Source organism: Aythya fuligula, chromosome 18 (genome assembly GCF_009819795.1).
Source record: "Aythya fuligula isolate bAytFul2 chromosome 18, bAytFul2.pri, whole genome shotgun sequence".
NCBI classification, from domain to species: Eukaryota; Metazoa; Chordata; class Aves; order Anseriformes; family Anatidae; genus Aythya; species Aythya fuligula.
The window spans coordinates 870,590-897,165 of record NC_045576.1 but is presented as its reverse complement, the minus strand read 5'-3'; the positions used below and the strand labels follow the sequence as shown (position 1 = coordinate 897,165).

General features: G+C 50.1%; 1 protein-coding gene across 1 annotated transcript in view; it reads left to right on the top strand.

Annotated features, from left to right (window-relative positions):
* The window catches only part of MYOCD (myocardin), a 117,626-nt gene extending 96,823 nt beyond the window's left edge, over window positions 1–20,803 (top strand). The window contains 19 exon segments of the mRNA XM_032199904.1: window positions 363–391; window positions 393–419; window positions 4,983–5,003; window positions 5,005–5,059; window positions 7,317–7,334; window positions 7,337–7,387; window positions 7,390–7,476; window positions 11,368–11,543; window positions 12,123–12,207; window positions 12,210–12,247; window positions 12,750–12,795; window positions 12,798–12,898; window positions 12,900–13,024; window positions 13,393–13,525; window positions 13,527–13,547; window positions 14,755–15,193; window positions 15,196–15,707; window positions 19,341–19,398; window positions 20,094–20,803. Of these exon segments, the coding sequence (XP_032055795.1) occupies window positions 363–391; window positions 393–419; window positions 4,983–5,003; window positions 5,005–5,059; window positions 7,317–7,334; window positions 7,337–7,387; window positions 7,390–7,476; window positions 11,368–11,543; window positions 12,123–12,207; window positions 12,210–12,247; window positions 12,750–12,795; window positions 12,798–12,898; window positions 12,900–13,024; window positions 13,393–13,525; window positions 13,527–13,547; window positions 14,755–15,193; window positions 15,196–15,707; window positions 19,341–19,398; window positions 20,094–20,803 (2,732 nt within the window).
* Window positions 20,804–26,576: the final 5,773 nt, after the last annotated feature.

Here is a 26,576-nt window from a genome sequence, read left to right as displayed (position 1 = left end):
TCAGTTTTCCGGGGCTGTGGTGCCTCGCAGTGCCACAACCTGGAAGAGAGCTCCAGGGAAGAGCAGCACTGGCTGTCTGACATGTCCCACCGAGCACCACATTTCAAAGCCTGCACCATCTTCCTGCCCATGTCCCTTCCTGTCCTCCCTGTGCTCTCCGTCCCCCTGCTCTCTTGCCATGGCCTGGCTGAGAGCACAGGATTTCCCAGAGCTTTCCTGAGTTATTTTTAGTTAGTGCAATAAGAGGGCAGTTAGTTTGTGTTGCTATTTTTATAGCACTCATTAAAATGCTGTTGCTGAATATTCTGGTGGCTGCTTGCTTCCACTCCTGTGCTGACTGCTCCTCTCTCTTTCCTGTGCAGCACTGAAAAGCCCATCTGCATTCCATGAAACAACGAAAAAGTCTGGAGCGAGCCAAGGTAATCCCTACAAGCCATGCTGATGAGGGAACTTGTGGGCTCGCTTTGCATGAGCTGCGGGGTTTGAAAGCACCTTCCACTACTCTGCCCTCACCTGGCACCCTCTGCCCAGGCCCTGTGGCCAAGGATCAGCGTCAAGGCCTCTCCCTTGCCCCCATTCATGGCAGTGCCAAGCCAAGGTTCTTGTGTTCGAGAGCACCCTTTTCCAAGCAGTAGAGGTTTAAAAGGGCAGAGGAGCAACTGTCCCCTAAGACAGTTTTTTTTTTTTAAACAGCCCCTGTGTTTTACAAAAACCTTGTGGGCAGGGTTCAGCCGCCCAGTAGACCTTAAACTAACTGAAGCCTCTACTTTCCACTTCAGGCCATATTGACAGCCCGCTCCTCACTGTGTTGGCTGCTCTCTGCTCCTGCACAAGGCAGCTTAGAGCAGGGCCAGCAGCAAACAGGACAGATGGGAGGCCAAGTATTTAGCAAGTGTGCAGGAGAAATGTGGATGCCTTGGTCACCTGGAGCAAGTCCCCAGGGGACTCACCCTTGCATCAGAGGAGAGTCTGGCTTTTAGCTCAGCAGCGCTGCTTGACGATTGCAACAGTGTCCCAGCAGCTAAGTGGCCCAGGCTCCCACTGACCCCCATCACCTATCTGCTCTTAGACTTCCCAAAATATTGCTGAAAGCAGGTATAAGTAGCCACTTCCAGAACACAATGATACTCTGTAGTGTGATCACTTTTTGGGAAATTGCACTAGTTTTCCAAGCCCTTTGTAGCACCCAGCACCCAGCCCCGACCAAGCTGGAGGGAATTCAACACATGGCCTGGCAAAGAGAACAGTCAGTTGTACAGGTTTTGCCTGAACACAAGAGTTTCTTCCATTAATCTGCAAAACGTGCTTGCAGTCACACGGAAAGGGACCTTTGCAAGAAAGAGTAACTATGAAATATGAAAAAGTGCTCTTCTGAACTTAAACACACTCCAAATCACTTGCCCTGAGACTCCAGCAGTAATAAATGGCTAGGATAAGAAACACAATTTGACTCTGAAAAATTATCATGCTTAAAAAATTTCAAGCAATCCAAAGCATCCATGGAGTGTCATATATTTTACAGTTTAAGTATACACTTGTGTCTCTTTGTCTTTCTCTTCAAAGGCTTTCACTGGCTGGTTGCCTGGGGAAAAGGGAAGCATGGCCTAGTCTATCCCATTTTTAGAGCATGCTAATGAACACACTAACAAGCATAGTCTATAACAAAAATATATTCCTTTGCAAGGATGCCCTGCTTATAGCCCTGACAGGTAACGTCTGTTTCCAGATATTTACTCAATGGCATTTGTTGTTTAGCTGATATTCCTCCAAACTGATGTTCTGCAAACAGAACGCAGATAACAATAACCACTTTAATGTGTTTTGAAAGCTCTTCTGCTACAGCTAATAAAAAAAATAATAATAATCTGAGGTCTTACTCCACTGTTTGCACCCCAGTGACACAAATGTAGCAAAGGTCAAATGGAACTGAAGTCACAGCAGAAATTCAGGCTAGTGCAGCGTGAATGCTGGAGTCAACATCACAGTGCCACATCCATAGGACAGTAACTCAACTTAGCTCAGATGAGGGCCTGATCTGAGGTTAGTTAGAAATTCATTAGGTGAATTTAACTGCACTTAAGTGTAGGCACAAGCTAGCGCTGACCTGGCACAGACTGCGCTGGTGAAAATAAGCTGCAGAAAAAATATGGGAGAAGGGTAAGAAATTGCAAATACTTTGGTAAATAAATATCTATGATTTGCTTAAACATATCACTGGATATGTAGGAGGATGGCATCAGGCCAGTGCAGCAGACTTTGAAATCAATGTCCTGTAATAGATTGCTGGGTTGGAGGACAGAGAGCGTGCTGGTGTTCTTTAAGCCGTCAGCTCAGCAGGGCTCCCAGCACTTACACGAAGCAACCCAGCACACGTGGCAGGGAAGGACTGCAGGGGGACAGCAATCATGCCTCTGCCCCAGTGCAGAACAGCCCCCTCTAGGTTATTCCAGAAATATGTGTGATGACCAGTGGCCATCCTATCCACCACCACACACAAACACACACACACCACCCACCCACCCACCCACCCACCCCCCGAAGCAACACACTCCAGTGCTCTCTAACCTGTGCTGTTAGCAAGTCTACACAATTACCAGCCCAAGCTTTCTGTTGCAGATTAAGACCATTACTTATCCTTCTGCATGGACTTGCAGAACCATTTATCTTTGTAATGCAGTACTTTAAAAAAGTATTTTGCATCCTGTTTCCCTAGATCAATGTCATCTGCATACTGAGCAATCTCCCTTCAATTCAGCCTCTCTCATTGGTCTAATTTCTGGATCAGTGATTTCTGTTGCTGCCTTCCAGATCCTTCCCACAGGTCTCTTCAGATGCAGGACCCAGAAGGAGGCCTCATTACTCCTTGTGCCCATCTGACATTCTTCATGGTATTTCCTAGAAAGCTGCCTGCTGGTCTGGGGATGTGGTTCAGCTGCTGATCACTAGGTTCTCTGGAGTCGTTCATATATTTTCCAGTATTTATGCAGTTACTAAATTCTGTCTAAGACCACTGTCCAGTGACCAGTACAGAAATCTGGTGGATTAAGTCCTTATCCCCTCCAGTGCTTAATCAGCTGGTTTAGCTGTGGCTGTGACCTGAATAGGCTGCTTTCCAATTGTCTTCTTGAAACTGTATCCAGTGTATTTCAGATCATTTCTTCAATTGCCTCCAAAACATTTTGTATTCTAATCTGTTAGTCTTCTGAATGATTCAGAGTTTAAGAAGTATGTCTCTGTCATCTAAGGCATTAATGAATATATTGAATAGCAGGAAAATTGCTTGCAGGAACATGATTTGATATATTCTTCTGTTTAGACTGTAAACCATTCCTAATTCCTTTGGTGACCCACAGTTTTGCTCCTTTTTTATGTTAGTCTTATCAGACCAAATTTCTCTAGCTTGCATATGAAGAAACCATGTGAGATAATGTCAAAACATGCTTAGAGTCAAGCTACATGACATTTTTTGTTTATTCCTGTAACAGAAATCTGTCATCTATCCATAAAAGGAAATTAGGTTGGTGTGATGTGGTTTGTTCTTCATTGAATCCATCCTGGCTGTTACTCACCTCCCTGCTGTCTTCAAAATCCATTTATACAGGTTGTTTGATTACTTGTTCCAATATCTCTCTGACGGGAATATAATTTCCAGGTTTCTTCTCTCCATCTCTTTTAAAACTAGAAAATACATGTATACTCCCCTGGCCCAGTCTCCTAGAGAACCAGAGACAGCTGCTATTACTCTAGCCTTGTATATCTCAAACTGTTTGGGAACATTTAACTATCTGAGTACTCTCCAACCTGTTCTCCAAACTGATAACTGCAGTTTCTATTGTCTTGTTGCTGAAGGTTCTTGGCTTAGTCATGTGATTGATAGTCACATATCTTTTTAGTGATGATGTTTTTTAACAAGGCATTAAATTCTGTAGCCATCTCAGCAGCATCCACAATTATTTACAGAACACAGGCAGCACATTCCATTGCCTTCTCCTGGCTACAGAAATGCTTATAAAATCTTTTCACATGAACCTGTACAATTGTTGCTGTGGGGTTCCCAGTTTTCTCTAGCTGCGTGTGCTATTTTCTATTTATCCTGAAGGGTTTCACCTCTTTGAACTACGTACATTTTTATACTATCTATTCTAGCATCTCAACTTCACAAAACAGGTAATAATTTCTCTAGGTTGTTCTCTAGCTCTTCTTATCTAGGCGATGAGCTAGTATTTGTATCCTTGAGGTCAGCTGCCACCAATACTGACTTTCTTGGTCCTGGAGAAATAGGCTATTGAACCTCTGTGTGTCTTTTTGTTCTTAAAACCATGGAGAAGTTGGTACAAGTTCATCACAAGCTCCACTACAGTGATCTGCAGTGTGGATTTTCCCAACCCACACCATAGCTGGGGTGAAGAACTGCAGAGCACAGGAGCTGCAGGACCACAGTAAGGCTGTCTTTTGGCTGACCTGGGAGGAGTGTCCGCGTATCTTCATAATTTGCTCAGCCTTATATCTCACCAAAGGGTGCCAGGCTTCCCAAAGAAGCGATATGCTAACACTACACTGTGGAGTTGCCTTTGTGTAGGTCTCAAAGGTGAAATGGTATGCTGAGCCAGGAGCAAATCTACCACTCCCAGCAAACAGGTTTCATCCTTTCCACGAGCTCTCGTAATACTTCTCGCATCAGAAGCCCAAGGAAACTGGAAAGAACACAGGTTAGCTGTGGGGATAGTAAACGGTCAGCAGCTCCCATGCATGTTGTTCCCTTTATGAAGAATTTCTTGCCAAGAATCAGCCAGTGTCCAGGTGGAAAAAAAATGTCATTTAGGAGCTCACTGAACCTAAACTGTACCAAATAAAAATAATAATAATAATAAAAATAAAATACTAATTAAAAAAAACAACTTGGGATAGCATGGGGGCCTCTGCTCTCTGTACCTTATTGCTGCCTCTAGTCAGATAATACTCTCTGCATTTGTGTTCTGCAGACTGAAGATTATCTCAAGCACACAGATCAGAAGCAGGCCTGAGAGATCAGACCTGGTCAACATGCACATTTTACAAGGTAAGCCTGCCTGAGATTCTCCCACTTACTCCTTGTTTCTCCTGCCTGTGACTCATGTCTCTCCTGCCCCACTTGAGTTCCTTTCAGGACCCTCATCACAATTAACTTTTGCCCCAGCTGCTCATGAGGGCCACAGTCAAAGGGACATTGTATGGAATGGGATGTTGTATGGTATTTGGTTCAGACCTGACCTTCAAGAGGCAGGAGAGACACACTTTTCCCGACAGGAGCAGGAACAAGGCCATCTAATCTTTGTCCCACCTCTGGCAGGTACCAGTATGAGATGGTCTAGAAGACAGTGGGATATAGAACAGCTGTGAAAGAATACTTTGTTACACAGAGGTGTAGAGGTTCTTGATCCTCACAAAGTGCATACCATGGGCATTTGTGGTGAAATCCTCATAGCAGGTAGTTGTAATAACCTCCTAAAGGCGGACTTTTTTTTTTTTTTTTTTTTTTTTCCATAATTCCCATTATGTGTCTATTGATGTTGATAGAATCAATGACCCAAGCATAGCCATACAAAAAAAGGTTGAGCTCTGGTACCAGTCAGTGAGACCCAGCAGCCTCTCCCCTCTCCCAAGCCTGGTGTCCCCTCCCAGCCCAGGGAGCTGGCAGTGCTCTGCTGCATCCCGTCACAGACAGCAGGACTCTCTGGTGTCCACTCGTTATCTTCAGAAGATAACAAGCTCCTTAGAGACAAGGAGGATGTGCAGTCCCTCCTTGAGTCCTGTTAGTCCCTTGGAAAGAAGCAGATTACTCTCTGGGAACTGTAAATGCTTGGCCTCTGCTCTCAGTATGGATGCAGTTCCTATCTCTTTTTCCTCTGTCATGCAAGAGGTTTAAGCCCAGAGTCTGTGACAGATCAGTGCCACTCTCTTAATTTACCCTTTTTCTTTCCATCTGAAAATGAGCCAGCATCACTGGCCATTTAACAGGTGGAAATTGTCTTTCCCTTAGGTAAATAATTGAAGCAAATATGAACTGGAATTGGGGCCAGGAGCTGTAAAACAGATGTGGAAATGGCTGCAGTCACCAGGCGTTGACAGGGCCAGTGAGACAGAGCTGGAGGAGAGGTGGTGCAGAGATGGCCGGGCTGTGCATTGAGCACGCTGTCTGTGCTGCCCCACAAACACTTGGCCTAGGCCTCTGCTCCCACAAAGAGGTGTGCCCTGGATTTTCATGGACTTACAGGCCCATTTGATTCATAACATGACATGATTGAAATCAGGCAGCTTGAGACCACTTGCTGTCATCTAAATGTCTTCCAGACACACCTACTACTGTTCACCTCAAGATGCTCATGTGGTTCCTTTTCATACGTAATCTGAGTCCTTAGATGAACTCTCATGACCTCGTTCAGAGTTTTCTTATTGTCTAGTATGAAGCTTGTATTGCCTACAGAATCTCTTCCAGAAGACTGTCCAGTCTTTGAAGGCAGCACAGCTTAGATGCAGCCCTTCTTACTTTAAACCCCAGAGGTATAGGCATGTCTAGTGTAGGATCCTGCTCCCTGACCTACCAGAGTGCTCTGGTGCTACCAGAGGTGTCAGAGAATCTTTATTTGGGAAATCACCACTGTCTTTTGTAATTGGCCACTCTTCTTTCACCACTCAGTAAGTTAAGCTTCTCAGTTTGGTTTGGTCTGGTAGTAGCTTCCAGATCTAGCTGCCTTTGTTAATGCTCCTCTCCACCAGCTTGTTTTCCCCTGAAGGCCTGAACACTGCCCTCATGCTGCCTCCAAACATTCCACTCTTGAAGATTTGGCTTTTTATTTTCCAGTGCAAGGCTTTCGCTCCAGTTGTCAAACTCTGTTAACGGTTCTTTCCTCCAGCTGTTCCTTCAGAAGTAGAGATCCACCTGCATTAGGCCACAGGCCAATGGGCTCCTGGCAGGCAGGAGTCAGAGTCCACTTTTGCTCTCATGTTAGTCACAGCTTAATGAAATTTCCATTGCAGATCATTTCTGGGCCTTGGGAAGGATGGTCTGGCTGCAGACTGGGTTTGCAAGCCCAGGTTAGGAAACAGAAGTTTTTACCTGGGAATGGGGAAGCTTGACCTCAGGCTCAGAGGAAGACGCATCTCCCTAAATCCATCTTGCTTCCCAGTCTCAGTGCAGCTCCTGCTGGACACTGAGCCATGCTCAGGTCTTGGCCACAGTCCAGAAGGCTGTGCTGAGGGGGAAGTATGTTCTCACTGAGCAGTGTGCTTACAGATGCCCCAGGTCCTGAACTGATGCCTTCCATTTGGCCTTTTAGACTCAGCTGCAGAAGGGTCCATCAGTCTACTCAAATGAAGCTGAAAAGAGCCAGACTGGCAGATGATCTCAATGAAAGATTGCTCTCAGGCCGGGTCCTTTGGAGTTGGTGGAGAAGAATATTATTCCTGTCGACTCAGCTGTGAAAGAGGCCATAAAAGGTAGTGAAGTGAGCATGTATTTTGTGTCATGTGCATGGCATGGGGCAGGGGCTGTCAAGGTTACATGGATGTCAAGCAGCAACTGCAGAAAGTGATTGACCTAGAGGTAGGAGCAGCGGCTGCATATTATTTAAAATTCCTTATTTTTCACCGTACTATTGCAGTCCAGCACAGGACTGTGCTATCTCACCTAGGTCTATGAAAAGAGATCTCCTCATCTTCTTAGTGCTGCGCTAAGACCATGGGAAAACAAATCATTTCTCAGCATGTCTTCTCAGAGAGAACACCTCGTCTCTTACTCTTCCTTCCCTGCCCAAGGCTTTGAGCATGTAAATGGTATTGCAGGAGAAAGGTCATTCCTTCCTCCCTCACGTGGGAGAAAGCTGGGTGCACACATGTGGGCATTAGGCTGGTTGGATGCTCCCACTTGTGACCTGCCAAGCTTTTACAACCCAACAAGCAGGAGTGAAATAGCCTCATTTCAGAGAGGCTGACATTCTTTTTTTTTTCCACTGATGCCAGTGGCACACCAGGTCCAACAGAGTAGAGGGGAAGTGAAAGCATCACTGGGGTGCTAGACTGCTGGGGAATACATGGAGCAGCCTGCATCCCAAAGCAGGCTATGCTCCTCCCAACCATTTTCCACGCTGTTTATGCATAAGCTCAGTGTTCCTCTATTATCCACCTCCAGCTGGAGGAGGGATGCAGAATCCCCTGCAGTTATTTCCCCCATGCTGCTGCAGGGATGCCAGTGCGGGAGCATGACACTAAGGGAAATGGTGACTCAGCGCCTCACCAGTACCAAGAAGGCAGAGAAAGGAGCAGGAAAACCTGCAGCATCCTGCTAGCCCAGCAACCCGACATTTTTGAAGTCTGGGCTCATCCCTCCACATCCAAACTGGACCTCAGGTCTCAAGTGGGGCACTGAGAGCTGTTTTACCCCCAGGAAACTCCTTGTTCTCTTGCTCTATGGTTCCTAAATTAATGAGATTATTTCCATTGGCATGGTCCCATGGAAATGGAGTGGGGGAAAAAAAAAAAAAAAAGAGAGAGAGAAACCATAAAAAAATCCCCTTTTTATAAACAATCGAGGCAGTTTGAATATGACTTCATCCACTGGAGCCAAGGCTTGGAGGCTGGGCAAAGCACATGTCAAATTTGAAACAATGTTTGTCTCCAGCTGCCATGTCAGGAGCTTGTGGTAAATAGAGATTTACAGGACAAAACTGTTAAAAACAAAAGTCTGGATTAAAATGATTTAGTCCATTTTAAAATTTCTCCCTTTTGCCATAGCCTTCCATCAATCCATCTGCTGGGGAAAAACTTTCCCTGTAAGCCAGTTTTATCCCGTTTCAGGTGAACACACAGCATGTTAGGGTCCAGCAGGAAGCTAGTCCAGCAAGAAGCTATTTGGGTGCCATGAGAAGGAGGTGCTGCAGCTGCACCAGGGGACACAAACTCAGTCCTCAGGCTTCTGTAGAAGAAACCCTCAAGCTGAAGGATCCTCAAACTGATTTTTGAAGTCAGAAGCACTTTGTGGTGCTCACAGCTTGGGGCAGAAGGTTGAAAAAGGAGCAGAGGTGAGCCCTGGGACTTCTGAACATTAAGCCTTTTGTTTTTGCAATACCAGAAAGATGGCAGGATTTAAAATCATTTTACTTTAACCTTGGAATCTCAAACTGTTTATATAGCGGAAAGTTCAGCTGACATGTTCCTCTAATCACCTCCGGCAGGGCAAGTGGAAAGTGCCAAACCCCAACTGAAAGCCCTAACATCCCAGTGACAGGAGGCCGCCAGTGCCCTACATAGCTGAGCGGTGATATAAGAACCTTTTTTACCAGGTCCTTGTCATCACTTTGTCCAATACATTTGATGAGGACAATACCCAGTGCATTAAAAACAGCCCCAAGCACAACACCATTCTGCCTGAGATTACAGCAGAGACATGGGATCATGAAACTACTATGGTCAGCCCTGGGCTGGGTGAGAGAGACAGATAAGGGCAGGGCTTCCCTGCTCCGCACAGGCCGCCAGTATCAGGCAGCAGGATGCAGCACATTCCTGTCATGCCCTGGGCTGCTGCTGTATCCTGAAGGTCCATTGGGCTCCGTGCTTTGGCACGTTTTCTCCTCACATGCCTGTCAAATGCCAGCCCAGCGGAAGTCTTGGAGATCTACAAGTCCCTCTGCTTGAGTGATTATTCCCAGAAGAGGATGCCCACACTTGTCTGCAGACACCCCAATGCAAGGATCATACAGCCTTGTGTTTCCTCGGTGAAGGTACAACCTCTGATGGCAGCTGTAGAGGAGAGGGGACAGGCCCTATTTCCAGACACACATGAGGAACCCCAGGATGTGGGGAGCAGGGAGGAGAGAGACTCCACAAGACACTGTTGCTCTCATATTCCTATGTCTGCCTGCCCCAGAGCTGCCATGGCAAGTGTACTGTTGAGCTGTTTGCATTTCTCTGCCAAGCAGACAGAGCAGCTCCCCTGGGAACACCAGGGTCACAGAGGAGGCTGCTGCTGTTGACACTTGCAGAACTGTGGATAGGGACAGGCACAGTGCACAGGATGCAGAGCCGTGTTGTCAGGATACCAGTAACGTTTGACTGTCTGGGACCTCTTCCCAACACAACCCCATGTCAGGCGGGCCCACCTTCTGCAGGGGTCTAGCTGCTGGTGGCTCAGGGACCCACCCTGGGGCGGGCAGCCATGGCTCCCTGCACTCTCACCCACCCTGGCACCACAAGCTGGAGCAAGCAGAGATAAGCCTTTATCTCTGAGATAGGGGCAGGAGGGTGCGTGTCAGTGAGAAGGTGCACATTGCTACAGAAGCCGCACAGACAGGTGGAGGCTTGTCCCCGGGCCCTTCCTATTTCCCTATTTGTCACCTCGCTATCAGCATGCCAAGCTGCCTGACAAATGCCAGACGTGAGCACGAGGAGATTATGAGCATGACCATGCTGCCTCCTTCCTCTGCCCCCACCTGCAGTTCTCCCAAAGCTCACATGAGAGCTCTTACTTTTTCAGCACTTCATTTATCAGTAAAAGCCTGGGTCAAAAAGCTCTTGCCCATCTGACTATGAGGAGGAGCTCTGCATGGAGCTTGTAGAGAATCAATATCTGGGGCAGGCCTTGTGGCAGTCAGGACGTAACAGCAGCTAACTGAAGCGTTTCATGTGGCTGATGTTTGTGGACAGCACAGGACCTGGAAGCTGCTGTCCAGCTGCAGCCAGGTGCGCTCACGTTGGCTCTTCTGCCATGACAGCGTCACCCTCCACATCAGTTTCAACCTCAGCTCTTCTGCTGAGGATCACTAAGTGCGATCGAGATGCTTGGCAGACTGGGGAGAGAGACTAATGCCCTCTCCTTGTTTCAGTCCAAAGCAGGTCGGGACAGCTGAGCTGCTCTGAGCCAGCCCAGTGTACTTGTGCTCTCTCAGAGCTCCTGCCTCTGACAGACAAAGTCATTTGGCTCTAGGGGACAGGCCTGCAGGATCCTTTCCCAGTCAAACCAGTGATGCTGTCCTCGGTCACTGGTTTGACATGGGATGAGGCATTTGAACACCTTGAGCACCAAGTCCTCAGCCTGTAGCAAGACGTGAAAAAGGGGACACGTAGGAAACTGACCTGGTCCCGCACATGACCAGGGTCTGCAGGGCACACTGCGGTTTCCGAGCGATCTGAGCACTCCCCGCGCTGCCTTGTGCTCACCCCATTCCTCCAGCCGGGGACAGCCCAACCGCTGGCTGTGACCCGCGCCCGCTCCAGCCGGGGCTGCGGAGCCCGCGGCCAGGAGCCGGGAACAGGTGGGCGCCGCTGCCCTGGGGCGGGCCGACCGGCGGGGACGGGAAGGCACGCCACTGACCGCCGCTTCCCCGCACCCGGCAGGTACACAGGTGAACTTCCCCAAGCCATCCGACGCGTTCGCCTTTGAGGAGGACAGCAGCAATGACGGCCTGTCCCCGGAGCAGGTCAGGAGCGAGGACTCCCAGGGCTCCACGGAGTCGTCGGCGGGCACCAAAGCCTCGGAGACGGCCCCGCCGGCGCCCTCGGGGACGCCCCAGGTGGGTGGCGCGGCCCGGCCCGGCAGAGGGGGACTGGGGTTAGCTGGGGCACTGAGGTAGGCAGGGATAGACTGGGAAGACAGGAAGGTTATAGGGGACTGGGATAGCCTGTGGGAACTAGGGAGAGAGGGCTGGGGTAGGCATGATAGGACTGGAGTGGATGGGGTGACTGGAGAAGACTTTGGGCAGGGGAAGAGGGTGGCAGGTGTCCGATTCAGGAAAAGAGACACTTCTGCTGAATATGGGTGCTCCAGACACACTGCTGTGAGCCCAGGGACACCGGGCTGTCCTTTCCCCAGGGACTGCATCAGGTTTCCAAGCTCTCCATCTCCTTTCTCTGTGCCAAGAGACCTCTGCAGCCTGGTCAGGGCCCTCTGAGACCACCTTTGGAGAGGGCAGTGTATCAGCACTGTGGTGCAGAGCTGCTGCAGCTCAGCCCCTGGCTGATGGAGTTGGGTGCAGCCCCTCGTCCTGCAGGAACTGAGCATCAGTGTGGAAGGAAGGTTGTCTGTGGGGACAGGCTGTCCAGGGGGCCTGCATCTGCCCCACATCCTCTCACACTGCACCTCTTCCTTTCAGGATCACCCCCACAGCACTGAGGGCAATGCAGCAGAGCTGGCCTCAGGGCAGAGCAGCCAGTGCGACAGCCCCAAGCAAGCACCAGGACAGACAGCCCACCCCTCCCAGTGCCCTCTGTGGTGAAGGTAATGTCTCATGCCCAGGCTCTCTAGGAGAGGGAACAAGCACAGGGCAGCAGCTAAGCCCAAAGTACCCAGGTGCTGCACCCCATGTGTCTGGCAAGTTTAAGGGTTTGGCCTTGAAGGCTGGAATAATGAAGGGAGATGGATCCCATTGTCAACTACTGCATGTTGACATCATTTTTTAACTATAAAAAGGTAGAGCTTTGGTCCCTGCTCAAGGTGATTGAACAGGTCCTTTATTGGAAATATCCCCTGGAGCTTTAAACAGGAGATACAGAGCAATAGAGAAATACCTTCAAGGCAAGGAAGGTCATTCTCCTTCTCATGTGCTCTTAGCACAGCTGGGATGAAATGCTGCCCTTGGGGAGTCACACACGTGTTTAGCTGCTCATGGAGCTGGGCTGTAAGGCTGCCAGCAGGATGTGCCCTTGCTCTGCCAGGTCTCCAAGTTCCCACAGGAGTGACAGGATCTCTCCACTAATTCTTTTCCATCTTGTACCAACAGTCAAAATCATCCAGTGATAGCAAGAACCGTCACAAAAAGCCCAAGGACACAAGCCCAAGGTGAAGAAGCTGAAATATCATCAGTACATCCCTCCAGACCAGAAGGCAGAAAAGTCCCCTCCGCCCATGGATTCTGCATATGCCAGACTCCCTCCAGCAGCAGCAGCTCTTTCTGCAGCTCCAGATCCTCAGTCAGCAGCAACAGCAGCAACAGCAGCAGCAGCAGCAGCAACAGCAACACTTCAGCTACCCAGGGATGCACCAAGGCCAGATAAAGTGAGTGACAATGTGCCAGTGTCAGGGCTTAGTCCTGTCTCCCTCCAAGCTTTCCTCTTCCCTGCCCATCTGTGCCAGTGCAAAGGGGATATATGCATGCAAAGGAATCATAAAAACTTCAAAGTATAGCAGTTGTCCTGAAAAGCTGTTCTGGCTTTGTGCACTGGTTGGGGAACCTGTGACGTGCTGGTAGGTCACCAGCAATCTCCTTGCAGCCCAAACCAGTTTTCCTGGGGGTTGGTGGTCCTTCAAGTCTCGTACAGGAGATAGGAGCCCCAAGGAGCAGAGAGATGGTATGTCACTATAGCGCTGGGCACAGAGACCCTGGAGGACAGACATGTTACCCCAAATCTCCTTTGTTATTTCAGGCAATCAAATGAGCAAATGGTCAAAAGCTCAAATTCTTCATCAACTTCTGTCAACAACACCCCTCTTTCTCCTGTGAAAACCACCTTTTCAGGCCAGACTTGTGTCTCATCTATCAAGCCAGGCCCTCTGCCAATCTAACCTGGATGATCTGAAAGTGAGTTTAAAACTTTGTCACCACAGGAGCAGACTCTCATAGCCTGAATGTGCTTTGCTACCCCTTATGTGTGCAGTGTAGTGCAGCAGGCTGTGCCACAGGGACCAACTGTATTACAGATCAGCAAACCAGAACCACCACACTATGTGCAAACCCAGGCATACAGCATGATGAATCAGGAATCGATTGATGTTGTGGTAACTAAAAACGTGGACTTCTGCTTTGTGGGTATCACATGGGTGCATTGCTCCAGTGCACATATCAGCAAACCCTGCATCTTGAGATGGCTGCAGGCCAGGTATCAGGTCAAAGTCTAGAGAACAATCTGTGCTGCTGCTCCTGTAGCTCATGGCCCCCATACTTCAGTAGTTTTATGATGAATGTCTTGGATACTGCTAGCAGACCAGACGGAATGTGTCAGCGTTGCCTTGACACCAACTCAGTGACTCAGCTTCTCAGTGGTCATTGCAAGCCCATGCTGCAGTTCCTCTGCCAGCAGCATCCAGGCCAGCTTAGCTGTCTGGAGAAGCAGGTATCCCCTAGAGTCCGTGGCTATGAGCACTGATCTGAATAGTATCTAAATCTCTCACATAGGCAAGAGAGGCAGGGAACAAGGGAGAATCATTCAAATCACTGATTCTTTTATAATTTGTTAACAGAGCCTCAGCCATAGGGAAGGCCAATATTTTTTTAGAAGCAGGGACCTAGGGGAAATTAATTTCTCCATTGTTGTTAGATGGAGAAATAAGATGAGGTAGAAATACATGTGCTTGGTCATAGCAGTAGCTTTGCTCAGATGCCTGAACCTGGTGCAGATGCCTGAACATAGAGTAGCTGGCTTCAGTAGCTGTGGTCATGTTATCTGAGCTAAAGGATAGTTCCTGGGCTGTGTGGAAAGTCCTCTGCTCAGGTAGATGCTACTGCTAGGAGAGGAATCATGGCTTATTTCCATGGCTCAGGGACCACTGCTGGTTCACGAGAGAGCAGTCACAGTTTCTGGAGGAAAAAAGGTTTTCCTGTTAGGAAAGATCAGGGTCCTGTGGTAGTCAGGGCTGTGCATGCTGACTGATCACCTCGGCAGCCAAAGCTTTAAAGCAGGAGGCATGGAATCTATGATATGAGGCTTGCTGTGAGAAAATGTCAGGTTTCTAAAGCACTCAGCTGCAAGGGAAGCAAAAGGAATGATTATTGGTCTCTTTTCTTCTAGGTGTCAGAACTGAGACAGCAGCTCCGAATAAGAGGCCTTCCTGTATCTGGTACCAAAACAGCACTGATGGAACGGCTGCGGCCCTTCCAGGAGTGCAGCAGCAATGCAGTGCCAAACTTCAGTGAGATCACAACTGTAACCTTTCCAGTCACTCCAACAAGCACCTTGTCAAATTACCAGTCGCAGTCCTCCACCAGCATGTTATCAAATGGCTTCTACCACTTTGGCAGCACCAGCTCCACCCCACCCATCTCTCCAGCCTCCTCCGACCTCTCTGTGAGTGGCTCTTTGCCAGACACATTCAATGATGGGCCCATGTCTTCTCCACAGTTTGGTCTTCAGCCATCTCCAGTCCATGGTAGTGCTGAAGAAAGCCTCATGAGTAGCATGAATGGAGGGAGCATTCAGCTGGAGCTGGAAGGGATTGACACAGAGAAAGACAAATGCTGGTGGAGAAACAGAAGGTCATCAACGAATTGACATGGAAGCTGCAACAAGAGCAGAGGCATGTGGAAGAGCTACGGATGCAGCTCCAGAAGCGAAAGAGAAGCAATGGCCTTGAGGAAAAACAACAGCCCACTCAGCATTTCTTTGGTGTCCCCATCAAGCAAGAAAATGCAGTGTCCAGCTGCCCATTTGCATCCAAACAAACTGCCTTAAAAGGCCAAGCCAGCAGCTCAGATAAGTTAAGTAACTGTGGTGTGCCACAGCTGTCTCACATTGTAAATAGCCACTGCTTGGAGCCTGCAGGGCAAAGCACCATCACCTCTTCAACATTCCTGAGCCCTCAGTGTTCCCCCCAGCACTCTCCTCTCGGGGCTGCAAAGAGCCCGCAGCACATCAGCCTGCCACCGTCCCCTAATAGCCACTATCTCCTCTCGGTGTCCCCTGGCTCACAGGCAGAAGGGTGCAGCGGGTCCCCACAAACCAACAGTTGCCTTCGCACAGCATCGGTAAGTGGAGAGCACCCCAGCTGTCATCTTGGGTGTGAACACACTCATATCTGTGGCCATTCACACAAACATCTCTGAGTGCTTTTCTATCAGGCTGGACAGCTGACATCCAGGATGGGCACCCAGGGGGTTGGAGGAGCATGTGGGGCTGCCTGTAAGGCAGGGTAGCTGAGATGGAGAATGGGTTGGAAGCTAATGGCACTGCGGGGTCCTTTGCAGGGTGTTTCCTGGAGAACCATGCTGCCACCACATCCAATTGCCCTGGGGGAGCACAACCCAGCTCCTCTGTTCTGTGGAGCCCTGGCACAGCTCCTTATGCCCTGGGGGAGCCCTGGCACAGATCGCTCTTCCCCAGAGGACCTCAGCACAGCTCCCTGTGCCCCTGGGTGAGCACTGGCAAAGTTCCCTGTGTCCTGGGAGAGTCCTGGCACAGCTTCCTCTGCTGTGGAGGGACCTGGCACAACTCTCTGCCCTGGGGAAGCATTGGCACAGCTTCTTCTGTCCTAAAGGAGCCCTAACACATCTCCGTGTCCCCTCAAGGGGAGGCTCTGGCACAGCTTGCTGCGCCCCTGGGGGAGTCCTGGCACAGCTTATTCAGCCCCATGATGTTCTGGCACAGTTCTCTCCACCCTAGGGAAGCCCTGGCACAGCTTCCTCTGCCCCATGGAGCCCTGGCACACCTCCCTCTGCCCCATGGAGCCCTGGCACAGCTCCCTCTGCCCCTAGGAGCCCTGGCACAGCTCTATCCTCAGTGGGGAAGCACCAGCATAGCTCTCTCTGCCCCTGGGAGGTCTCTGCCACATTTTTCTATGCCTGTGGGGAAGCCCTGCAATACTCGTCAGCATCTTGCTAAGCCCCTGCAGCTCCTAGCAGTGTAAGGCACTTTAACCACTAGGTTGAAGGAAGGCAGTTACCCCAGTCATATGGAAAGCCTTTTCTTGGGGAGATGATAAAGCAGGGCTTGCCACTGGGACCTACAGTCAGGACAGAGCTTGTGTCACCTCCTCAGGCCACCAGCACTGCAGAGGCGTCCCTTCAGTGTCTCCACTCCTCATTCAGCCCTCAGCATGGTATGAAAGCTTGGAGAGGGAGGGGCACATGCTGCCAACACACAAAATAGCACAAAGGGCTGCTTATCACAGTCCCATTTCATCCTAACACCCTACCAGGGTTCCCCAGGCACTAGTAACACCCATCATATTTATTGTCTGTAAAGCATGCGCAGTGGCTCCAGGTGCACGGCGCACCCGCGAAGTGTTTGGGCAGATGCACAGCAGGTGTGCGCTGAGTGTGCAACAGGCTCATGCAAAGCACTGCATGCAGCGCTCACGCAGGACAGCTCAGGAGCCACAGCCCCACAGCCAGCACATTGAGCAGTATGCAGTGTCAGGGGGGTGCAGTGTCAGGATGCAGCCTTGTCGCTAAGCTGTTCAGAGGACAGCGATATAGGTGACATGGGCAGTCAGGCACGGTGCTGTCTGGTGGGCAGAGGGGAGCAGCACTGTTGGGGTGAGACAGGAGGAGAAACAGAGTGCTGCAGTGGGACGGGCAGCGGGGTGCAGTGCTGTGGGGTTGAAGTAGGCAACACGGGGAATGCTGCTGGGGTGATAGAGGCAATGGGGTGCATTGCTTTGGGTGATCTGGGCACAGAGTAGTGAATGCCGTGGGTAGGGTGCAGTGGCAACCTCAGCAGTGGGGCACAGAGCTGTGGTGCAACAAGCAGTGGGACAGAGCACCATGGTGCATTGCACAGTGAAGTGCAGTGCCGTGGGGTTATGCTCCAAGAGAGGCAGTGGGATTGCTCAGAACAACCAGAGAGCAGTCATAGGACACCAGCAGGGAGCAGCAACACCTCAAGGGTTCCTCCAGCTCTTTCCCCATTGCCAGAGCACAAGGAGCACTTTTAGGGTTTGGCCTTGCAGTGTCCCTGCAGCTCATCGTGGTTGTGAACCAATGTCCTGGACTTCCCTGTGGGCCTCAAGACAAGGGGAACAGCAGTCACTGGACCTTTAGGTGATGTCCTTCCTGGAAGAGGGTGACCCTCTTGCTGGCAAAAAGCTGGCACCAGTGTGCAGGTGTTTGGTATGGGCACAGAGAAGCCTGTGGGCAATGACTCTTTCGGGCAGTCTCCATGAGCTGTCCCAGAACAGGTAGTGACAGAGAAGGTTCCCCAAAGGAAGGAGCTGAGAGGCAGCTGGTAGCTGGGGGAGCATTGCACTCCTGGGCATAGCCACCTCTCCCTCTTGCTCTTCACATTCACAGATAACCCACAGATAAAGTCACAGCTCTGCAAGACCATGCCTGTGGCCAGATCTCAGTCAGTGACCAGAGTTCAACCTGGCCCTGGGTCCCGCCGGTGTCCTCAGAGCTAACCCGAAGAGCTGTTTTATCTCCCTCTTTTCCTGCCCAGAGGCCAGGCACTTTGAGCTGATTTGACCTGCAATATCATTAGTTTTCCTGGTTTCATTCTGGCTTCAACTGGGGCAAAAGAGGGCCTCCCTCTGTGCCGAGGAGCGTAACCTTTTCCCTGTGCATTGATTCCATTTCCCCATATTTCCCCCACGCAGATGGCTATGCAGGCAGGTCAAAAGTTTTCTATTCCATCCCCAAGTTTTTGTAATCCAAGCCCAGTCCCCTCAGACGTAAAGCAGCCTCCACCCTATGAGGATGCAGTAAAGCAGGTAACTGCATGATTTTTACTTTCTATAAGGCTAGGGCTGTGCAGAGTGTTCTTCTGTGCTTAATGTAACTGTCAGCTGCAGGAGCTACAACCCATTAAGGGATCTCTGGGTAGGACAAGCCTTTTTACATAAGGAATGGGGTTTCTTTGAAGAGCCAGTTACTAAATGACTGCCACAAAGCAGTCAGACACCATGCTAGAAGGGATAGCATCTTCAGTGCTGATGAAGGTGCCTGGGGTCCAGACATCCCATACAAATGCCCAGGACTTGTTGTCTCTTCTTCAGGGTGCTCAGGCAAACAGACATCCCAAATGGCCATTCTTTGGGACACCTCACCTAGCCCATTAGCAAAGTGCCCTGCTGATTGCCATCTGCTTAACCTTATCCTGGAGCCCATATGCCCTTAGCCTTGTCCTGGAGTGGTGCTCCCATGGGGAGGAGCTCCCATCTCCCATGAACTCCTTACTTCTTGTGACAGTCTGTCAGCAGCCTCTGTGCTGGTCACGGTGCCTTTAGGAACATAGACTGATACCATCGGCAGTGCTAAAAATTGGCTTATCCTGGCTGGCAGGGAGGTGTGCAGAAAGTCCTTCCAGTGTGGGGTCAGGGAGAGGAGGATGCTGTTATGTTATCCCCAGTGAGGCTGCTGGGACTGCAAGCAGGCACGTGTCAGTGCTAGATGCCAGGTCCAGGTCTGGATGTTCTGGTTGCTCTGGGCAGAGGCAGTCTGCAGTGTCCACTGAGCACAGACAGGCTTGGTGGCAGAGCAGGGGGAACCTGGCTCAGTGCTCTCCAGATCTGCTGCACTTGTCCCAGGTGCCTGCGGTGCTCATCTGAACACTGCTGCCAGCCCCATGCGCCTCTCATGGGGTCTAGAGCCACCTACCTGGCACATGGCTGGAGGGACTCTCCTCCTAATGCCCTCTACTCTCCTCTTTGCCGTTTGCTGCAGCAGATGACTCGAAGTCAGCAGATGGACGAACTCCTGGACGTGCTGATTGAGAGCGGAGGTACGCACTGCTTCTCTGTTCCCTCCAGGGCTTCCCCTCCATCAGGCATAGGTCCGTGGGGCCCAGAGCTCTCAGTGTGCCCCAGTGGAGCTGCCTGAGCTGCATGCAGCTTTCATTTGCCTCCCTATGGCAGGAGCCACTGAGACTGACTCCAAAACCACACCAGACCTGTGCTGGTGAGGAAGCCTGCCAGAGCCTACTTCTGCACATGCCCCAAATCATTGTGGGAGTATGGGCTCAGCGTGTCACCTATGCAGCCTGCTCAGGAAGGACTGCAGGGTGACAGCACTGCCAGCGCCCTCCCCATGCAGAGCCCCTGCTGCCCTCCACCACTCCCAGTGCTGCCAGTGCCATCTCCCATGTAGAGCACTGTGGTGCTCTCCCCTGTGCAGATAGCTGCCAGTGGCCTTTCTCATGCATTACCCAATCCATGCCCACCCCCATGGGGACAGCTGCCAGTGCTCAAGTCCTGGAGATGGGGTCCAAAACCAGGGGAGCTGAGATCAGAAAGTGGGGAACATGGGGGGCTTCCCACAGGGAAGGTGGGTGAGCAATGCCAAAGGGATTGATTTGGGAGTGGGTTTGTGCAAGCATGCCCAGCCCAGGAGCCCAGCTCAGGGGCCTTGGCTGTGCCTCTGGGCCAGCAGTGATGGGCACTGCCAGAGCACTTCAACCCGCTCTTGTTTGCTGAACAGAAATGCCAGCCAATGCCAAGGAAGACCGGTCCTGCCTGCAGAAAGTACCTCACATAACAGTGTCTACAGGGAACTCCAGCACTTCTCTCCCAAAGTCATCTGCCGCATTCGAACAGGTCTCCTCCACCCAGCTCCCATTCGAGCACTGTCCAGGCGGTGGTGACACTCACCTCGAGGTCCTGCTGAATGCTCACAGCCCACTGGGGAGAGTCAGTGAAATTGCCCTACTGAAGATGGGAGGAGAAGAGTCCCACTTTGAAGGGATGATAGAGGGGTTCTCCAGCAAAGCTGCAGATGAACTGCTCACCTCCCAGGAGATTTTACAGACTCCCCTCTCACCAATGGAAACACAGCTCTCCCCTTCCCCTGCTGATGGCTCTGGTTTACAAATGAGCTTCACTGAATCTCCATGGGAAACGATGGAGTGGCTGGACCTCACCCCCCCCAGCTCTGCCACCGGCTTTGGCTCTCTCACCTCTGCTGGCCCCAGCATCTTCAACATTGATTTCCTAGATGTTACTGATCTCAATCTAAACACCAGCATGGACCTTCACCTGCAGCAGTGGGTGAACAAGAGGATGGCGGAGGCAGGATACTATAAGCCTGCAGCAGCCAGCACAGTGTTTCCGTCATGCCGGAGAACACATAGAGCTAACATGCCAGAATCAGGGGAAACTGGAGCCATTTTCCCAGTGAATAAACTTGTTTGAATTTCCTGTTACTGCAAAGTGACAGCTCAACAGCTCTGGTACTTTGATTTTCCTCCATTGACACATCCCCACAAAGGATACCTTTATCAACACTCCTTTAGATTGAGTTGTCTAGAATTTCGATTTTGTTCCTCTTACCTTTTTCTCCCCAGTTTTAGCAGTCACTCCCATGAGAACTGGAGCAGCTCATGACAAAATTGTGTGGTGAGGACACCTCATCCGGGAAGGAACAGGGAATCATCCAGAGGTTGCTGCCCCCTTCCCTCCTGCCTGTACAGCTATTTAGGCCATTGTGCATGGCTCAACTTAGCCATGCCAGGTCAGGAGGATTGGGAGCAGGGAGGTCCAAGGGCTCTGCCCAGCGAGGGCAACAAACACACTACTCTGTACAACCAGACTTGCCTTACATCCTTCCTTCTGTCCCCAAAGCCATGTTCCCCCCAGTCCCTGCACAGCTGTGCTCTAGGTGAGTGAGAGATGGAGCCGATGTTCATGGTGGTACTTTGGGATGTTCTCAGGCTGCCTGTGGGGCTGAAAGCTGTCCTGGCTGCAGTCAGAACTGAATCAGGCTGAAGCCTGTGACCTTGAAGCAGAGAGGTCTGGATGCTGGAGGCAGCTGCTGAGGCCGCAGGTGCAGGTATTGAACGGCTGTGGCATTATGGTGCAGCTGGCGTGTCCCAGCTCGTGTGGTACAGATGAAGTGTTATTATGTTCTGATCCAAGGTAGGAGCAAGTCATATGGTAAATACAGCAAAGCTTTGCAGGGGCTGTCCTCTGCACAGCCAAAAATCAGGATGGGTCTCCACTGCCCTGCATGACCCAGAAGCAGGGGCAGCCAGGAGCAGCCATTCAGCCACCTGGTGTGGGACAAGGCTGAGCAGGCTCTTGTGTGCCTGTGGTTTTGTGTGAGCACCTGCTTTGCTGTCTCCACTCCTCTGCCATCCAGAAGGCTTCCTTTTTCCCATACTTCCTCGATCCCCAGCAGTGATTCTCCTTTCCCAAGGTTACTCCAGCATCACTGTTCACCCAGCTCAGAGCAAAGCCATCTGGAGAACAGCTGTGAATCACTGAGCCTAGAGGAGCTTGTTCTTCTGAAGCCAGCGAAGATGGATGCTCTCCTGCAGCGATGCCTCCCATTTAAAGTCACCAGTGTTTCTCCTGCAAGTCTCTGTGCAATATACTTCCTCGGGCTCTAATGAGAAGGAGCCTTTGCTTCACTTCTTGGCTTCCACCAAAGAACTTACTGCAGACTCTTTGACGGACACATCTACTTCTTTGCAATTCTGGTTTTGCCAAAGTAAATATTGTTGCTGACAAAGATTGTTAAACTATTTACGGACTGTGTGTATTTAATATTTGTGTTACTGGAAAGACATCACATTGGCGATGCAGCAGCTGGAGAGGAGGCCCAGCATGAGGGGCACCATGGGCAGCCTGGCCGCAGCTCCTGTGGGGCACCCGCACCCAAGGCTGCCAGAGCTGCCAGAGGAGGCTTTGTGGCCACCGCTGTGTCTCAGCTTATGGCGTTGTTGCATGCTGTATAAAGAACATGGCAGTAGCTTTTAAGTCACTATTTAAAGCACCACTTTTCTATTGTACAAATGGTCACAATGCACTGCTAGGATAGGTGATCACAGGTTGCATTAAAAAAAAAAAATCTAAGTGAGAGATTTTTAGAAGCCATTCCATGAAGAATAGTAATAGCACTTCAATCAGAGTAGTGTTAGCCGCTACACTGCGTCATTGTACAGGGCTTTCCAGACAACTTTCTCCTCTCAACAAATGTATTTCCTTATTTAAAGGGATGCTGTCAGCTGCAAAGTTGTAAGCAAGCACATTCCCTTACCTATGTTACCAGCAACACCTTCATTATTAAAAACCCCTTTGTCTTGCCACTACATCTGCTCACAGTCTCCTGTTTGATTTTGCTGGGCTGGAGCAGTGACAGCCATCCCAGCTGTGTTCATTTCATTTCAGCTTCATTCCAGGGAGCAGCTAAAATTTTTCCAGAAGTTTGATTTTAAAGAAACAGTTTCTCCTGGGAGATTTCTAACCAGTCTCCCATTTCCAAAGACTTTTCCTTTTGTTGGCTTTGGTTTTGCTTTGTTCTCCTGCAAACCTTGCTCCAGTGGTCAGCATTCTGTTCAAAGGGAGCTGCTGGTACTCTGGGCTGCTGACCAAACACCTTCAGATTTTCCAGCAGCTGGGCTCCTGGCCAGGGCTGAACCTCCCATTGCCCACAGGGGAGCAGCAGGAGTGGGCTGGAGAGCTCAGCTGGATGCTGTGCTTTCATTTGATCCCACGAGGGCTGAGAGCCAGCAAAGTTTTGGAAGTGACAGGCCATGCCGATGGAGGAGAGGGACAAGGGACTGGTATCCAGCTACAGACTGGAGCATCCTTTATTTTTTGTGGGCGTCCCCTCATCTGTCTGCTCTTTTACTGTCACCATAAGTTGTCTGCTTAAAGTCTTCTTGGTCTGATTATTGTCATTCCTATAAACTGACAGTTTACAGGAGACCAAGGAGGCCAAGCCCAGATCAAGACTCTTCTGTGGGGCATGGGGAAGGATTAGAGGGTCACTTGAGGTCCTTCCAGGCCCTATCCCTCCTAAAGACACCTGCAGCCGAGCTGCTTTGCTGTCCAGAGAAGTGCTCAGCTCAGCTCTGCACAGGCTAGTGGTTCTCCAGCCCCACCAGAGCTATCTCCCTGGGAAGGACAGACCGTGCTGGCAGGACAGAATCTGCTCTCCCCTCCCCTTGCCTTGGCAGGAGAAGCACAAGCAAAGCCCCCTCCACACTTGGCATCCCCCCGTGGAGTTCTGAGAACCCCTTGGGTCCTGCTTGGGAGCTGCTTCAATTACCTGTCCCCCCCCAGGCAGGTATGCCAGAGCCAGACCCCTCCAGTCACAGCTGGCTCCCTCATTTCCAGATTCAGGTTTGTCCCCCGCTGCTTTACAGCCCTGCTCCCATGCCGCAGTGTCTGGCCTGTTGGATAGTTCGCATCCTTCCAGCTACACCCTGTGCCAGAGCAATGCCACTGTTCTCTGCCTTCTTTGCTCAGCACCCACTGCTGAGCTGCCCCCACAGCGTTAGTGCCTCCTTGTGTTTGTCTGCCTTGATGTGTGGGTGGCTTTCCCACACAGCCTGTCCCAAGGGGTTTTGTTTCCTGCAGAAGCCCAGCTGGAGGATCCCAGTGATGTCCAATTCTTGGGCCTTCCCGAAAAACAGGAGATAGCCAAAAAATGTTCCAAACATCAAATAACATGGTTTCTGCCTTTGGAAAGATTTTTTATATGTGAGAGGACAGCTCAGTGCACCATCTGCTGTGCTCTCCATGGGAGGCATGGAGACATCAGTGACACTGTTCCACCAAGTCCCAGGTCCAGATAGATCCCATTTTGGGGGTCTATCACAGGGAAGCACTGTTCTCATCCCCTCTGGGCTCAACAGAGCAATGCAGTGCCCTCAGGTGTATGGTGTGGAGGTCGCAGCCCCTGCTGCATGGGGAGCCCCAAAGCCTCCAAGCTGGCCCCTGCCCTGCAGCAGGTACCTTCCAACACCACCACCCAGTGCCCTGCGACACCCCCACCAGCCCCCTCATGCACTCCAGGGCTGCCTCCGCATCCCCAGCAGCTCCAGCCCAGCGCCCTGCGCCCATGCTCCAGCTGAAGGCTCCTGGTGGTCCTCCCTGCCCCCACACCAGCACAGGCATCACCCTTGTGCCTGCCCCATGGCACAGAGCCCTGCCACCCCTTGCACAGCACACAGCCACCCACCGCCAGATTTCTCTGCTCCTCCCTGGCAGGTCCCCAGAGCCTCCACCACCTCTCACCCAAATCACATAGGGAGGGACCAGGGCCACTCCTTACCCATGCACGGAGCCTCTGCACCACACACAGACCTTGCTGTCACCCCCCACATCTGTGACAGCTAAAAGGAGGCTTCCAAGGAAGAGGGACTTCTGGCTGTGTAAGTTGCACTCAGGTTCTGAGTGGGCTTCAGCATAGTCTCCATCTTGTTTTAAAGCCAAGCATTTGTTCACAATAGCATACTGATAGTGTTATGGCAGTATGAAAAGTTTTTTTCAAGACCACCAAAGGTATCTGCACTGCTGGGCTTACCCAGAGGAGGAAAAGTTGGCTTTCATAGAGATGCTTTTTTTAAATCACAGCACCTCCACACTCAATCTGCTTCCAATTTGTTGTATCCAATTTACCAACTAGGTTCTTTGTATTCCTACCATTTTGTTACACTCAAAATTTTGCTACAGACAAAATGAAATATACTTTTAACACAAAGCCATGAATTTACCATTAGTTTCATTGATGTCTTAAGAGATTAATAAAAAATATTTTTAGTACTGTTACAATGACACTAATAGTTTTTTGCATACAATTAACATCTATGTTCAAAGACTTTCTTGTATTTATCCCCTTCCTCTAGGGCTCTGCTCACCTTCCTCTCACTCTCTGAACCTCTCTGCAGGTTAGAGTTGATGTCTTCAGCCCCAAGGAGGAGGGTATGCAATGTCATGGCACGTGTCAGCATCCTCAGTCTCTGCCAGGAAGAGCAAGCTATCAATGCTGATGTGTTTTTCCTCCTCACTTTACAATTGTCTGTAAGGAAAGGGGTGTGCGTGTCATTTTTATACCTTTCCTAATATGGTGTTCAGTTGCTCATTCTTCATATAGGTGGTCTATAATTCCAGATTACATTTGAATTTAATGTACATACTTTGTTCTACGTATGTTCTTCATCTTTGTTTAAGGCTGGTGTTACCTTATCCCCCCCCCCCCCAAAAAAAAAAAAAATACATTCCTTTGATGACCAATGACTGGCCACTGGTGAGTTGTCTATAGACCTGGGTCTATGGCTTCATCCCGTGCCTGTGTCTTCAGGCCCCTAATGTCATCCCATGTCTATATTCTTCTACACTGCATTTTACTATAGAGTCATAGATCTATCTTTCCACACAGAATAACTACTCATTATTAGTAGTTACAAAATATATATCTAACAGTGTTACATCACACAATTGTAAGAAAGCTAAAACAAAGCAAGTAATGATCATGCTGTCATTAGATAGTTGCTGTTACAGCTAAACAAACTAAAGAAAAGCTCCAGGCAAGCTAAACTAGTCCAGAAGCTCTAAAAAAAAATAAGTACAAGACTTCAGTAGATGCCACTGAGTGTCTCCTGAGTTGCTCATGTGGTAAGAAAATGCTCTGTAGGGACACTTGAAATTCTCCCACCCCCACTGGATGGGCCCATCCAAGTAATTCCCCTTTCTGGTGCCAAGTATAGCCAGCAACATGCAAAGTGGCTCCAGCAAGATTCACTAGAAATGTACTGCTGACAGTGATTCCATTAAAAAAAGTGAAGTCAGCCACACTGGCATTTTCACAGGAAATGGGAATTGGCTGGATTTCAATAAAGTTTCCACCAACCTCTTTAAATTGAGCTTAATTTCAAATGTCTTCAGTAAATCATTGTGATGTGGAGTCCCAGGATGTGGATCTGTTTCTGTCTTTCCTCATTTATTTCCCCCTTGTTTTTCCAGCATAAGCTCAGGTGCAAATGGAAAAAGAGAAAGAAGCACATGATCCTGCTGCAGGGGGCTAAGAGACTAGACATTGTCTGAGCTATGCAAAAGGTTGTGGTACAACAGCCCACCACGCACAGTTTTCTCTGTGTTTTGGTATTTTCTCTTAAAGCATCTTCAACTTGTTGAGGTGCACTTGTTGGCATGGAACAGCACTCCTGGTCTTCTGTCT